The sequence below is a fragment of the Pavona decussata genome, unplaced genomic scaffold (assembly GCF_977016875.1).
Source record: "Pavona decussata unplaced genomic scaffold, jaPavDecu1.1 SCAFFOLD_324, whole genome shotgun sequence".
In the NCBI taxonomy this organism is placed as follows: domain Eukaryota; kingdom Metazoa; phylum Cnidaria; class Anthozoa; order Scleractinia; family Agariciidae; genus Pavona; species Pavona decussata.
In genome coordinates, this window is record NW_028145713.1 from 435112 (window position 1) to 451590 (window position 16479).

A 16479-nucleotide genomic window follows, 5' to 3' on the forward strand; every position below is an offset into this window, starting at 1 on the left:
CCTACTAATACAGGATATTTTTGCGCGGTTTAAAACTATGCAGAGAAAGCAGAACTTAGCAAGTGCTTTTGGTCCCTAAAACGAAAACTGGTAATAACCGTGCATTTTTAAGAGATAAGAAAGCTTCAATTTGGAAAAAACAAAACAAAACAAAACAAAACAAAGAAAAAAAAAACATCGATCATACATTGCTTTGTATTTTACTGCTTTTCAGAACAATTGTTGCTTAATTATCTCTAAAAACTGCGTGGTTACCCCCCATTATCTTTTTGGATTTCAACAGCCCTCGCTAAGATCTGCTTTTCCGCATAATCATAAAACGCGCAAAAATACTTCCCTAAAACGAAAACTGGGAATAACCGTGCATTTTTAAGAGATAAGAAAGCTTCAATTTGAAAAAAAAACAAAAAACAAAAAAAAAAAACAAAAACAAAACAAAAAAAAAAAAAAAACACCGATCATACATTCCTTTGTATTTTACCGCTTTTCAGAACAATTTTTGCTTAATTATCTCTAAAAACTGCGTGGTTACCCCCCATTATCTTTTTGGATTTCAACAGCCCTCGCTGAGATCTGCTTTTCCGCATAATCATAAAACGCGCAAAAATACTTCGGTATTAGTAGGCACCGTCCTTAATTGAATTTATTCAGTTGACTGCATATGATTGTTATAATGTTCAACAAGGCTAACCATGTCATTAAGTTCCTCCTAACAAATCCAGCAGATGTGTATTTCAGTAACACTGGAGTCGTGCTCTTCTGAAAGAGATGTTAATTCAGACGCGTTGCCATGTTGAGAACAGTTGTTTATATCCGCGCTTGTCTGAGGAGAACTTCCCTGGCACTTTCCACATAGGACACGAGTATGGCATACTGTGTCTGTGTCACTGTGCTTTGTAACAGTAGATTTTTCCTGATTAAAAGAATCCCCACATTCCTGGCATATGCTGCGCTTCATCCTTGTGTGGATTCTTTCATGTGAACGCAAATGTGATGGTTGAGCAAAACATTTGTCACACTGCTTGCACGTGTAAGGCTTCTCCCCTGTGTGTGTTCGTACATGAGTTCGAAGATTTGCTGCCTGGGTAAAACACTTGCCGCAATGCTTGCATGCATCAGGCTTTTCACCAGTGTGTGTTCTCGTATGCGTCCGAAGCTGCGAAGCACGAGCGAAAGCTTTTCCGCACTGTTTGCATGCATAGGGTTTCTCTCCTGTATGCACTCTTGTATGCTCACGGAGACTGCCTGAGCATCTAAAACACTTCCCACAATGCGTACAAACGTAAGGCTTCTTTCCAGAGTGCAATGTTTGGTGTTTAGTGAGATTTGATGAAGACGAAAAACACTTATCGCACTCGTCACATTTATAAGGCTTCTCACCAGTGTGTGTTCGTTCATGCTTTCGAAGATCTGCTGCTTCGTTAAAACACTTACCGCAATGCTTGCATGTGTAAGGCTTTTCTCCAGTATGTGTTCTCGTATGCCTGTGCAAATTTGATGCTTGAGAAAAACACTTGCCACAAAGCTTGCATGTGTAAGGCTTTTCACCCGTGTGTGTTCTACTATGCAGTCTCAGACACTCTTCCCAGAAAAACTGCTTACCGCACAGATTGCATGCATATGGTTTCTTTTCCTGGTGTGTTATTGTATGCTTCTTTAAATATTCTTTGCTGGCAAAATTTTTCCCGCATTGCTCACACATATAAGGTTTTAGGCCCGTGTGCGTTTTTTCATGTTTTGCTAAATATCCTGATGTGGCAAAGCATTTCCCACATTGCTTGCATGTATAAGGTTTGTCCCCTGCATGCAATCTTTCATGTTTACGCATGTGACCCACTTGGGAAAAACACCTACCACACAGCTTGCAAGAGTAAGGCCTTTCCCCATTATGAGTTCTTGCATGTACCCGAAGGCCTGGTAAAAAGGCAAAACACTTCCCACACCTCTTGCATGAATAAGGTTTCTCTCCAGTATGTACTCTGGTATGTGAGCGTAGCGCAACTTTAAAAGTAAAACACTTGCCACACTGTTGACATGAGTAGGGCTTCTCTCCAGTATGAATCCTTCCGTGTGACTTCAGGTAGGATGCACTTCTAAAACTCTTACCACATTGTTTGCATGTATAAGGCTTTTCACCAGTGTGTGTTCTGCTGTGCTCGCGTAGGTTGTGTGCAAGGGAAAAACGCTTGCCACACTCCTGACACCTGAAAGGCTTCTCTCCAGTATGTGATCTCTTATGCACGCGTAGTCTTTCCACTTAGGTAAATGATTTCCCACACTGGTTGCATATGTAAGGCGTTTTTGCAGTGGCCGTTATTTTATCGTCCTGTGTAACTTGTGCCGAGGAGACCGTTGTACTTTCATCACACGCATTCTGCATCTTTCCCTAATAAAAGAAAATTAAGTCGGTTAAATAGCAGGTTTGACTAGTGACACCATAAAGTTTATTGAAAGTGGCAAAATCTGCTAAGTAAGTCAGATGTAGCCGACCTTGTTTTCCGGTAATTCTGCCTCCAAGATACATTAATTGTGTAGAATGGATTCAGAAATTTTGGAAAGGATACCATTTTTAACGAAAAACTAAAGCTAACCCTTGCCAGTAAAACCTGGTTCACACTATCGACATAATGACATAACGACATAAAGAAAATATGTCGTTATGCTTATGTGATTATGATTCTGCTAGTGTTATGTTATTTTATTATGCTGTTCAAATTCGGGACATAAAAAACGGCTTAAAATGTTGATATGTCGCTTGTGTGAACCAGACTTAAGTGACGTGAAGCGTAGAATTATTGCTATACTTTCTATATGCAGCGAATAGGTCCAATAAATCCCTCTAAACTAAGGAAATACTTTACTATTAGTACAAGAGAAAAATTAAGATTTTTGTGCGGGGCCAACAAATTGGATTGCAAAAACAGTCTAGTGTTCGGATTTCATTCTTGACCATCGGCTTTTAACCCTTTCACTCCCATGGGAAATGTCGTATTTTTGTAAAACGGCAACTGTGAACCCCTACACCAACTGTAATACACCAATTAAAAGGTTTTGTCTGGGGCATTGTAGAAATCATTCCAGCTAAGACAAAGGGAGTAACAGAAAAGAATGAAAAGTGTTTAAAGGGCCTTTGTCACGATAACGCGCATGTGCGATCTTGATTGACAACAATTTCTTTTTAACCAATAGGAAATCGTAATAATCAACACTGCGCGGCAGCGCTAACCGCAGGCAGTCTGAAGTTTTCACGTGCGTTTTAAAACCTCTTTGTTTGGCCTTTAACCTTTTGTCTTTGTTAGATATTTATGTTTTAAAAGATGTTGTGCAAAGGCCGTGTCCGTGGAACACCATTCTCGTCCCCAGAGCCCCCAACGTTTTTTTTTTTAAATTGTTGAACGAGTGGCTCTGGGTCCATCCAAAAATATCTTTTTTTTTCATTGGCTGTCGAAAACCTGATGCGCTATAAGGTGAAAAATGCTACGCTTCTGCGCATTTGTCTTTACATCCTAATACTGAGCAGAACTGAGCAATAATTATACTGAGCATGCGCAATGGTAATTTATCACACTGAGCGTGCACTACCGGATGTCGTGAATTTCACGACATCTGGTAACGGCTGTTACCAGAACCTACGATCCAACCGCTGACCAAAAGATCGTAGGCTCTGGGAACGAGGATGGTGGAATACAAGCACATACACTTTAATTTCTTCCAACTGGCGTGTACATCGGCAGCAACATAAAGTTTCCGATGCTCGTCCTCCCATCTTTTCTTCGTTTTTTCTTCTTTTCTTTTGAAACAAGGCGGCTACGAGGCGACAGGGGCTTTCGTCCAGAGCCGGTTCGAATACCTCCTCTCGAGGACATCGATTTTCTCGACGATCTTCGAATAAAAATACAAAATGTGCGATTTCAATCACTCACAAATGACCAAACAGTTCCTCGATATCGTTATTTTCACTTCTACAAGCCTCACAAGGTGAATGGAAAAAGATTTTCCTCGCAGATGCCTACTTTGAAAACTGTTCCGTCGGATCAGAAATCAAATCGCCGCACATGCGCAGAAGAGTGTCAAATGCCCTTTAACACGAGCAAATAAAAACCTTAAAATACATCTCAATTCTTGTATGCACTGGGTATACCCCTAAACTATAGGCTTAATTTGCAGATCTCAGCATATAGTTTCTTGTCAAGTGGTCTTAAAAGTGTAAGAGGAAAAAGTTACAAAAAATGGAGGGGTGGTCAATCATGTCTTATGTAGGACGGGGGTAAGATTTTATGTTTCCATTGTGCAGATCTCTCCAAGATCTGTTTGGTGTCCAAATTTGATACAAATTGACCCAATATTGAGCGTGCAATGACTTCTTGTGCCTGGTTCCTAAAACGATCTTTACATGTGCTTAATCGAAAGCAAATAAGAAAAAGCTATTTTAAAGAAGCAAGGGTGATTGAAAAGAGAATTTCCATCAGTAGCCGAAACGTTTCTTGGTTCTACAATTCGCAAGTCTAGAAAATAGCAAATTCGTCATTTTGTCTTCAGCGCTTCTCAAATTCAGTGAGACTACAGTTGTCCTCCTTGAAAACACATCTGTCGATTGCACTCAGATTTTAGTTTTTGTAACACGAGTTGTAGTCCGTGAACTGTATTTGGGAAAATGCAAAGATTTGAGCTAACCCCAAAGTTCACAGTGACCCCACGCCCCTCCCCCCACCCCCCCCCCCCACCCCCTCCATACACCAGTGGTAATGGAGACCAGATTACACTTATGCTGCTGCAACAAAAATAATTAATTGTCAATGACTGAAGTATACTAGGGTATTAACCTTGGGGGTGAAATCTTTGTGCAGGTGGCGTAATTGATAGTTAAATACCATAAAAGCTCTATTATGCCTCAACCCTTTCTTTAATTATACAACGTCTATAAGAAGCCAAAAATTCGTCTATAAAAGGGCTACCCCTCCTTTCTTTGACACTATTATTGGTTTGAAATGCAACTCATGATCAAGCGTCCCCTGAATAAAGATGCCTTAAAAAATTCATAATGTCACCACAGCGATATAATATCGGTTTCTAAGTCAGTTTATCAGTAAGCGTCGAAGAAAAAGTTGTTTGTCAGTTGTTTCCGCTCTGATGGTTGATTGACAACTGAAACTGAAGGTGAGAATGGCCATCTCACCATCCTGGCCTAATTACCACACTCTACAGCCTTTTCTAGGGCCTCCTTTTTTTGGTAGGCCCTGCAAAAGCCCCGAAAACATGGCCAGTATAAGTTTTGACGAGGCTTTGCTACTTTTTGATGCTAGGTAAGCCAGGCTCAAAATAGCTTTAAAAGGACGGTATTAAGGACGCTTTAAGGAAGTCTTTTTGTGTGGTATTTGACTATGCGGGGTAAGTAGATCTTAGCAAGGGCAATTAAAAACAAAAAAAAGAAATTGGGGGTAACCACCCATTTGTTAGAGATAACAAAGCAACAATTTATTATTCTAAAAGAGAGTAAAATACAAAGCAAAGTATGGCGCTTTTTTTCTTTTTGGATACCAAGAGCACCTTCTAAGTTCTACTTTCTCCGCATAGTTTTAAACCGCGCAAAAATATCCCTGAAGTACTAGGTACCACCCATAGGAAAAGCGAGTATCTCAAGATGCGCAGAACGTATGAGCAGTAACAAAAGTAGGCATTGTCCTTAAGACTCAAGTTTGGCCCTGGTCTGCTGTGATCACGCCAACCCTGGCTGGTGCCATGGCCACATCTTCCCCCATGGATAAATGAAGCATATGTATATTAATTTCTGTATTTGATTTGAAAATATGAGGTTGCATATTAAGTAAACCTTATGTATAATGAGGCAATTTCTATAAATTGCCTTTAAGTTATTACTCAAGAGGCCGCATAATTAATACACATGTATTTTCAGGCCTGAAGTCTCAATTAGGAGATGCAAATTAAATTAAAAAAGCGAGCAAACAATTTTACAGTTAAACTCAACGCTATATATGTAAAAACCAATTGGTGTACACATAAGTCGACCTCCACTCTTGCTTAATATGTGTTTAATACAATTGTTGTGATACACTGTACATGTAGCATACAAGAAAGGAGCAATTTCAAAATACCAAACAAATCAATCTTATGTATGGGTACACTACTGTGTATCTGATGACACCACAGTCCTACATGTACATACATACTGCATCATCGACCATTAAATTTAGTACCCTTGAATTTTATTTTTTTTTTGGCGAGGGGGGGGGGGGGGGGGGGGGAAGACACATTTGGCGTGCACCGCCAATTGCACCATATTAAATGCAATGACTTTGAGTCTAATAACATATACATGTACAGCATACCAAGAAAATTGTTAAAGTATTCATTACATGTGATAAGAGGGTCAGTTAAGAAGTCGCCATGAATTGCATCATGCATGTACCCTTACAGTTCATTACATGTGCAGTATGCTCACTGGCTGTGGAAATTTATTCATATGCTTTAAGGTTGGTTTTTAAAATACACCATAATTTTTGCCTTTGGTATGAAAAATATAACCACAAGTGCATGTGGAAAAGACCAGTTACAGTGGTAACAGTAGGTATACAGTGCATTTGGATTTTGACTACATTGTGCAAAATTACTTACTGTTCGAAAACAATTTGAGATTATTATTTTGATCAAGAAATATACTAAATTATTATGAAATTAAATGAAACAACTCAGCAAATTCTCATTTTGAGAGTCTCAATGAGCAATTTCCTGTTAATTACTGCTGCTCAGATTCGTTAAAACACTGACGACAAACAAAACTTAATGGAGATCGAGCAATTGAAGAAGCCAGCATAAACAGATTTACTAACATGAGGTCATTAAAGGCAACATTTCATGACAAAAACATAATATTATTAAAAATCAGAGTTCAAGGAAATAAACTACAATGGGCACATGCATAGGCTAATAATTGTTCACTTGGACCTTACAACCACAGCTTACATGTATGTACATAATATTATTTGACAATACATGTAATTACATGAGTGTGCATTGTATTTGAGATAATAAATAGCCAGTGAGGTCCATAATGCTGAGTTGGCTATAATCATCCCATACCCAGCAAGCATGAGTGAGAATATTTCATTAGAAACAACCAAGAGATAATTTCTAAGAGCCATAAGATCTTGCTGATTTCATTTTGCAAGAAATGCCAGTTGAAGATGATTTGATGACCATATTTTTTCTTATGGATGGTATAACGACTGATAATTTATGACTTCTAAGAGAGTGTTCAATAATTTTTAGGGTTAGGGGGAGGGGGGGAGTCAGTGTTCAGCCAAGCCTTATTGAGATACATGACTCCCCCCCCCCCCCCATAATTGACAGTGAAACTTTTATGTTCACAATGCCCCCTGACCCCTCCCTTTCCACAACTAAATTTTATGCAATCATTTCCTGTTACTTAAGTATTCAACTAGACAATTTTATTTACCTTTAGTTAGTTTCTCCACTGAATTTTCAACCTATGGCCAATCCACATGTTGTGTATGCAAATATGATGCACATGTTTTATATATTATTATTTATCACAAAAAAGGCCACCCATCCTAAAAATAATCAATTATTCAAATTAATTAGTCTATATTTAATGACATTGAAATAGTGTCAGTGTTGGAAACCTTCTGGCAGAAACTGCTTTCAAAATAAAATAAAAATTCATTGGAAGTTTTCACATGTATTATAAAGGTAAATGAGGCCGTTTAATTGTGTTTGGAATTTATATATTTACATAAATTTGGTTGGCATTTAAATACTTCACATTGACCTTTTAAAACATTCATGAACCTTAACATAGTCTAGCTTATTAACTCGATGACCAAAGGCATTATGAATTATGATGGCTGCGTACAACTTACATGTATGCTAAAAAGGTACACAAATTTAATTAGGGCTGCTAAGATCAGGGTTACCCAAGTGCACCAAATTGCATAATAAGGGTTAAAGCAGGTAACACTCTGTCTATAGCATATACATGTAAACTCTCACTGTCACCTGGGGAAACGGGTGAAATTATTAAGCTTTCCCTGATTGACATTTTCAACCCAATTTCCTAGGTACATTTTACTTAAACATTTTTGATGGTCAGAATCAGCTGATAATGCAATTGTTTTCACTCCCTGTTCCATGCATGAGAGATCCATCTAGAAACTGGATGTTATACTTAGTCCTAAGGGTCAGTTAGTCAATAAATTACAGTGGACCCTGTCTTACAACCACTGTTTTGTGCCCCAAACTATTTGAGAGTCCAGTCATTTCCTTAGCTTTGCAGTCTTGTTAATCTGACTACCCCAACTTACTACAACCACATTTTCATGGCCCAAACTGGTGGTCATATTATAGGGGTTCTGCTGTAATTTTAATGAGTCCCAGACCCATGGTTAAAAATTGATATTGAATAAAATAAAAGTTGGCCATGTGTAGATACAAAGATGGTACAGTTTTTGGCTGAAGAAAAGAAAAATCCCTGTTCTTTTTATAGTTTTTTTTAATTCCACTTGCAATTGTGTCTGCAATTGGAAATAATGGATTTCTGAAGTGTGAAAGTTTTTGTACATCAAATAATGACTGCTCATTCAGGTGCTTAGAAACCATTACTTAGTATGCTTTCTACACCTGCATTTTCGTATATCCATATACTACTGTACTTGACTATATGGTATTTTATTTTTTTATAGAAAAAATTTGATATAGTGGGAAGTGTCAAATCATGACGTGGTTTGACTGATTAAAATATTCACTGCAGTTCGGAGAAGAAGAACCAAGAACGTAATCAAAAATATAAAAGAAAAATATCAATTAAGCTTCTAAATAAATATTCTACGATATTATTGGGCAACTCAGTCTATGATGCTTTGGTTAATATACAGACATGCTGAAGTATCACAGTAAGCATTAAGAGCAAAATAATTATAAGTGGAAAAATACTGTTAGTAATCATCCAACATACCTACTGGGGTGCCAATTCAATTCTGGCAGCTCAAGTTTAGGGAGGGCCCTTATATTGGAGAGGGGGTCCTTATTAGAGACAGTACACTTATTTATTTACTGATGTGGGAAATAACACATTTTTAAATAAACAATAATTTAAACTGTGACACCAAGAGCTGTAATGAGTTCACTAATAGTTTGAATAGCTTCTGCTATTATTTTCTTAAATATACTCAATATCTTTTTAAAACAAGTACAATGTAACTTTCTGATAGACAGTACAATGTATTATTCAATTCAGTTACAACAAAGAAAGCCAAATAAAAGCAGCATGTTCTCGATAATTATGATAACATAATATGGCATACATGGTGCTTAATACTGGAACATGGGGCATTTACATGGATAGGAATTAAGCTAGGGGAGCTGATTTAACAAGAAGCTGTTTCCAGCTTATACTTGGGCCATATTTGACTGTGTGGTGCGTAAAGCCTACAATCTTTTAACAGTGATAACCTCCAGCATCGCCAATTCCCCCAAATAGATAGCCTGCAAGCAAGCTCTCTTGGGGGTGGATCCTCTTTCCCCCTCCCTCCCCCCATCCCCAAGAGAGCTTGCTCGCAGGCTACCAAATAGATACATGTAGATACAGAGATATAGTGAAGCAATAAGTAACCACCAGATAGAATTGCATTTCTTGCAGTCAGAATGAAATACAGGGGAAAACAACATTTGCAATACGAGTGCTTTTTATAATCCCCGGGCTTTAATCCTTACGTTTTCACCTTTTATTTAGAAACAGAAACCATTTGTATGGTCCTAATATGTATGTGACACCGGATCAATGACGGATCTTAATTTTCGGTATGATCTAGACCCGGGGGGGGGGGGGGGTACTCCCTTATGTGACCTCAACAGTATGGCTTTCAGGGTGTTTTGTCATGGGCGAGATCTACATGTATTTCATCAATTTCTGCCTTAAACAGGGTATCCCTACTTGACCTAATGGCTTAAACAGATTGTGATTACCAATGCATTAAAATACAGTAAGAAACTAGTGTATTTCTTAATTCATTCTAGTCTTAAACAGGGTGTGATTTTGGGTTAAATGTCTTAGAAAGGGCCTGAAAGTTTTGAATTATGTCTTAAACGGAATAGGGAAATCGGAGAATTGTGTCTTAAACAGGGTCAGGGTTTGAACGCCCAGGCCGCACCTCCCTACCCAAGCATCTTTGAGTACCCCCCCCCCCCCCCCCCCGGGATCTAGAGTAACGTTACGCATCATGCGTACGTTTATATCCATGTATGTATTGAAATGTTTTGCTGTTTATATTTTCAAATGAAATTCAGGGGAAAGCATTGTCATTGAATTCACCTTTCATTTGAAGACAGAAACCGTTTCTACATTGACTGTTTTTCTATAGTAAACGTGAGACATCTTTATCTATCTTGGCCTGCGAGGTCATAGACTGATTTAGTTGCCATATTTTCGGTTAAACAGAGGCACTCAGGTTAGCCCAAAAAACACTCCGGTTAGCCTAAAGAGCACTCCAGTTTAGTCTAAATAGCACTTAGGTTAGCTTAAATAGCTCCCCGGTTAGCTAAACAGTTACCAGTTTTATGTTAGGGTTGTTCATGCCTCGCATGTTTTGTTCATGCCTCGCACGTAACACTCCTCATGGCCCGAATCGAAAACAAAGAATGCAACCGAGAATTTAAAGAATTTGATAACACGACAGAAAACGTAAATCGTACCAGCCGAGTACAAAAACCAAGACCGAGAACAATAATTCGTGGCCCGAAGTCTTATCTCTCGGCCCATCGCGACCCCAAAAAGAAAAAAGAATTTGATAATGCTACTGAAACTTTAACTCGGTCCACCTTACCGCCCGAGTAAAAAGGCTGGAGCACTTGTTAACAAAATGACAACAAAATGACACTCAAGGCATGATGCTAATATTAAAAAGAGTGCCTTGTACTAATAAGGAAGTGTATTTGTGTAGTTTATGTCTTATGCGGGTCTATGCGGCGAAAGCAGATCTTAGCAAGGGCTAATGAAATCCAAACAGTAAAATACAAAGCAATGTATGGTGTTTTTTTCCAAATTGAAGCTTTATTACCTCTAAAAAATGCATGGTTTCTCTTAATTTTATTTTTGGATAATTACAAAGAGCATGCTAAGGTCTGCTTTCTCCGCATAGTTTTAAACCACCAAAAAATTTCCCTGTATGAGTAAGCACTACCCATAGGAAACCTGACTATCTCCTGATGTGTAGAACGTATGCAAAGTAACAAAAGCAGGCACCATTCTTATTAAGCCCTTATGTTCAGTGATCAGCACGAAATTTCTTCTAGTAATATCAATGCTTATTCATTAGCCCTAAGGTCATTAGGATATGATCACCAAGGTGAATTTTCTTGATATTGTTATAACTTCTCTCCAGTACTTTTTTTTATGTGTACATGTTGTGACTATTCATTATTTTTGCTCGTTCACTGTGTAAGGTAAGTATGACAGCTGTGATGCATGTATAATTAATGTCTTGGGCTGCATCTGTCTGTGTCTGCCATTAATAATTATGATGATTCTTGCAAATTGGTCAGCGGTATAATGAACCAATAAACTACTAATAAATGGATAAAAACAGTTAAGTAAAAACCATCAATTCAAAGGTAGTTTACAAATGCCATAAGGGAAGGGGCATTAACTGCTTCAGATGATGACATACTACTCTCTTATTGTTCTAGGAAAATATGAGGATTTGTAGTGGTCTGTATATGCAAACGCAACCTCATAAGCTTTGTTATTTATATGGCAACTAATACGCCCCAGGGGGGTTAGATATTTTATTGTGTCAGGGCTGCAAATAACAGCCGGTCAACGGACAATGTCCGGTCAAAATTGGGTACTGACCGGACAAATCCTTGGATTGCCGGACATCTTGTCCGGTCCTTCACCAACTCGTTCAGAGAAATTTTAATTTTTCACTATTTGATAATCCAGAGGGACAACATTCATGTTTCTGAAAGAAAAAGAACGAATATAAAACTAGACAAATTAGTGGTCGAGAATATTCCCTTTAGTTGCAAATTTCCACGATGTCATCTAGTCCTGTCGCGACCGCAAATCATCGTGTAGAGGGTTTTACCTTTGGCTAGATACCATAATTGACTCCTAAATAAAGTGATTGATTGTTTGATTGCTTGAATGATCGGAAAGCACCCTCACGAAGAATAATCTCGCTGCAAGACGATATGAATTAAAGTTAAGTGTTTTTTGTTTATGTTTACATTTTAGTTAGCTTCTTATTTCAAATTAATTAAGAGATCGATTGAACCCTTAAGCTTTTATGTATTCTGCACATTTTACTTAAAGTTCAGTTGTAGAAATGATCTGGCGATTGCCAAAGTGTAATATTTAATTATAAATGATTTTGCCCGAGATGTAAAGTAAAACGTAGCTGTATTTTGCGTAACCGTTCCACATGCTGAACACGAGGCTGCTTCTGCAGTAAAGAGTAGTAAAACTAACTTATTGCCTAACCGACTTGGATTCAGTCGTTTTTTTTAGTTATAAAAGGATTACTGTGCAATCTGGGTTCACTATCGCAAGAGTTACGACTGTTAAAATTTGACCAGCCAAAAACGGGTAGTGTCCGAGCAAAAACATGTTTGACCGGACAACGTGACCGGCGCCTTCCCGTAAGTTATTTGCAGCCATGTTGTGTTAATCCTGGTTTGTCTATTGTGGATTTGTAAAAAATTGACAGCATGTTCCTTTTCCTTCTCACTTCAAGAGTGTTCCACTGTAATTCTTGGAGCATTTCGCTGACACTGGATGTGTTGTCAGATATCAGTTTAAGGGGGTGTTTACATGTGAAAACTCGCCCCGGTGCGAGTTTGATACTGGTATGACATTGCGATTTCATACCGTGTTTGCATGAATGGATACTTCATTTCGACCGACGTGATTGTGATGCGCAGGTGACGCCATATTGAATTGGATATCGAAGACTGCGCATGCGCTACCCGTTCTAGACTCCCAGGAGAGTGATTTCATGCCGGAGCGAACAGCCATACTGCGTTTACATGACATTGGGATGAGTTTTCGTACCAGAATGAAAATCTCGCCCCGGTACAGCTACCGGGGTGAACAAGTAAATGCACCTGTATGACTCGCTCCGGCACAAGATTTTGTGCTGTTATCATGTAAACGAATACAGAGCCACAGGAGGGAACTGGAGTGAATTCGCACCGGAATGAAAGTCACGCCGGTATCATGTAAACACCCCCTAACACATATCTGGCTGACACATCTCTGCACCACTTCCAGTTTCTTCAAATTATCTTTAGTGTAAGCATCCCAAATTGCCGCTAATAAATACCCTAGTAATGGATGAAGCAAGCTCTTATAGGTCACAGATTTTTTTAATTTGAGGCTAGGTAAGTTAATTCTCTGGTTTCTTCTCAAAAAGCCAAGTTACTGATTCACTTTATGTACAATGTTTGCAATGTGGTGATTCCAGTGACACCTACATGTAGATACTTTGCTGATTTGCTGCGTCCACGGTTTCAAGGACTTCCCCATGTAAAGTGTAATAAATATTATGAACTACTGGATTCTGTGAACCAAAGGAAGTGGCATTTTTTCACATTGAACTCCATAAGCCATTTTTCTTCCTACAATTCTAACTTCTTTAGGTCATTTTGGAGAGTCTCAGCGTCAACCTGTGATCATATGGTTACATGTAGGTACATGTATATTAGGAAGTCATCCGCGAATAGACGAACAGTTGAGTCTGATTATGACTCTGGTCGGTCATTTATGTACATTGTACAGTAAGAAGAGACATGACTCCTGACTTGACACGTGTATCATATGAATGATCACCATTTATAACAACTCGCTGGGTTCGATTTGAAAGAAAGGCTTCTGTCCAGTAATTCGTTTTCCCTTTAAAATCCATCACCAGTACGTCTGTCTGCCCCCCGCCCTGCATATTGTCAGCTAAATTATGGACCAGCTCCACCGGTTGTGTTTTACAGGATCTACCTTCTCTAAAGCCGCGCTGTAGATGGTATAGAATGTTGTGATTGTTTGCGTGTTTCATATTAATACGGCTAGTCAGAACATCTTTGCGGAAATCTTTCCCAATAAAAAACCCCAATAATTTTAGTAGAGATAAGACAACTCGAACGCACTTTACTAATCCTTGATTATCTATTTACTAGTTCTAAAATGATTGAACCTGAGTGGACTGTGAGTACATAACTAATAAGCAAGTGTCACATCGAGACGCGCTTATATTGAATAAGCTATTCACATCAACACTTACCTCGTTACCTCAACAAGAAGAAACTTTTCACCCTCTTCACGGTACTTCACGTGCGTTCACGGGGCGCAGAGGGGTGTAAATTTCTGCTAACTTAACTGTGGAATTGCGGCGTAAATAATTACAAGCTAGATTCTGTTGAAAGATTCTCCCAAAGACACAAGCCGCATGCATCAATGACTGTGGGTGCATCACCAATCTCGTTCCCGGAGCCCTCGTTACGAGGGCTCTGGGAACGAGATTGGTGCATCACCGGCTAAAGGAATGGGAAAATATCTTGGCCTGGACTCGCAAAAGAAGGATAGGATCCATTAAAGAGCTGGTCGATTGTGAGACAAAATCGTTTACTTGGATATCGCGTTGATCCAAATTAGCACCCGGGGCAGGGGACTGATTATATTTTTGGAGTCTGCTGGGTTGGTACTTACTGATGCTTCTGTCATGAAAAATAAATAAATAAACAAAAGCAAGAACAACAAAAACAAGAATGATACAAGCCAGAAACCGGGCGGTGATTTTCATTCAAGCGTGACACAAAAACCCTTATCCGAAAGATAAAAATTATCACCTGGCTCCGGGGGAGGGATATATTCCCTATTGTGGTCTATAGAGGAAGGCTCCGCCCGAAAGGGGTACATTTTTCAGGCTAGTGTTGTGAAGGTTAGGGATTTCACGAGCCAAGTATAGGTATACGAAAGGGGTGCCATTTCCTATGGAAGGTATATAAAAAGGGTTACCTTTTCTGTCAAAAATGGTAAATTAAAGGGTGAGGGTTTGGACCTCGGGGGGGGGGGGGGAGTTTCCCCTTAGAAAACTTTCTTGAGTACCCTCCCCATCAACCCTCATGCTTGGCTACGAGGCCTAAAGGAATAAAAAGACTCATAGATGAATAATCAATTTCTTCTTTTTTTTACATTCGCCTATTCGTCTGCGAGCATGGTGAGGGAGGTTAAAATTTAGGTGAGCGCTCTATAATGTATTCTCTGGCGGGGATGGTTTACCAGGCGAGACGAAAATGGAACTTAGTCGCAGACAAGCAGCAGAGCACAGAAGAGATTTAACCGCACAGATTTCAGTTGACGGCCTATAAGGCCACATCCAAATAAAATCGTGTATGCACTCTTCATGCCAGTCTCACTCTCACTTTCCAGAAACTGTTAACGAAATAGCGGATGTCTTTTGTATGAATCTTAATGATTAAAATAATCGGCGGATAGGGCATCGCAGTCATGATGTATTGGGCCGGTAGCCAAAGATGGTCTGAACAACAACAACAACAAAACAACAACATCAAATCCGCAGGCTTGAAAGGTGTTGTAACCTATGGCATCCCGAAATCGGTGCGGTCGGTTCAGTAGACTGCATGCGAGCGTTCCTTTCGGCTCTTTCCAGTCCCTCCTCGTTCACTTTTTGCACAATTTTACAGTCCATTTCTCTTCAGTGATCTGAGGAAAAACGGTTCGACTGCTTGCAGTCTAATGTACATTGCTATAACTGTTGCATCACAGAGCTATCACTGAAGCAAGCAAAAAGCGGGTCATTATTTGAGTTGTTACTGAAATCCGTAAAAATATAAAATATCAACTTGGTTTCATTACGTAGTAATGTCTAGTACTATTTTATGCATGCCGAATGCAAGTAAGTGCAGGTACTAACTCGGCATGAGTTATTTTTACTACTCACATGTACTCATACATGGCCGCTTTATTTTTCGCGTGATAGAATAGAAATGAATATAGCTTCAAAATCACGTGCATCTTTTTTATGCCATTTTGTTTTCCAAAAAAGACTCCTGGGCTAACTAGAGGCGAGCTTCCTGGCCGGCCTCAAACTGAAGTAGCTACAGCCATGCAAATTTTCAAGAAGATGTTCCTGCAGCATCTACTATCTTTCAACCTGACAACTGTAAATGCAAATGCTCTCAGTAAGTTCGGATGGCTTGTTTACGCGCGTCTCTTCAGTTGACTGCTAAACCCCATTTGCAGCAGGAAATGACTATCAGCTAGATTAGACATTAAAATGTGCCAGAACAAAACTGAACTATAGCAATTCGCGAACGATAGACCCCTCCACACACCCCTTTTCATCACAGGCTAACAAAAGTATAGCCCCACACCACAGTCTCCAATGATTTTAAAACTTCCTTCAACGCCTCATGGAAGAAGAAGAAGAAGAA

At 39.1% G+C, this 16479-nt stretch overlaps 1 protein-coding gene across 2 annotated transcripts; it reads right to left on the reverse strand.

Annotated features, from left to right (window-relative positions):
- Nucleotides 1-549: 549 nt before the first annotated feature.
- On the reverse strand, nucleotides 550-14474 carry LOC146453670 (uncharacterized). 2 transcript variants are annotated; one of them, XM_085096316.1, is made up of 3 exons: nucleotides 14307-14474; nucleotides 11885-11993; nucleotides 550-2386 (listed from the first exon to the last, which is right to left on the reverse strand). In XM_085096316.1, the coding sequence occupies exon 3, from the start codon at nucleotides 1826-1828 to the stop codon at nucleotides 710-712; it is 1119 nt and encodes a 372-aa protein (XP_084952442.1). In that variant the 5' UTR covers nucleotides 1829-2386; nucleotides 11885-11993; nucleotides 14307-14474; the 3' UTR covers nucleotides 550-709. The 2 variants fall into 2 exon arrangements, with proteins under 2 accessions (XP_084952442.1, XP_084952441.1); XM_085096315.1 differs by lacking the exon at nucleotides 11885-11993.
- Between the last annotated feature and the right edge of the window lie 2005 nt (nucleotides 14475-16479).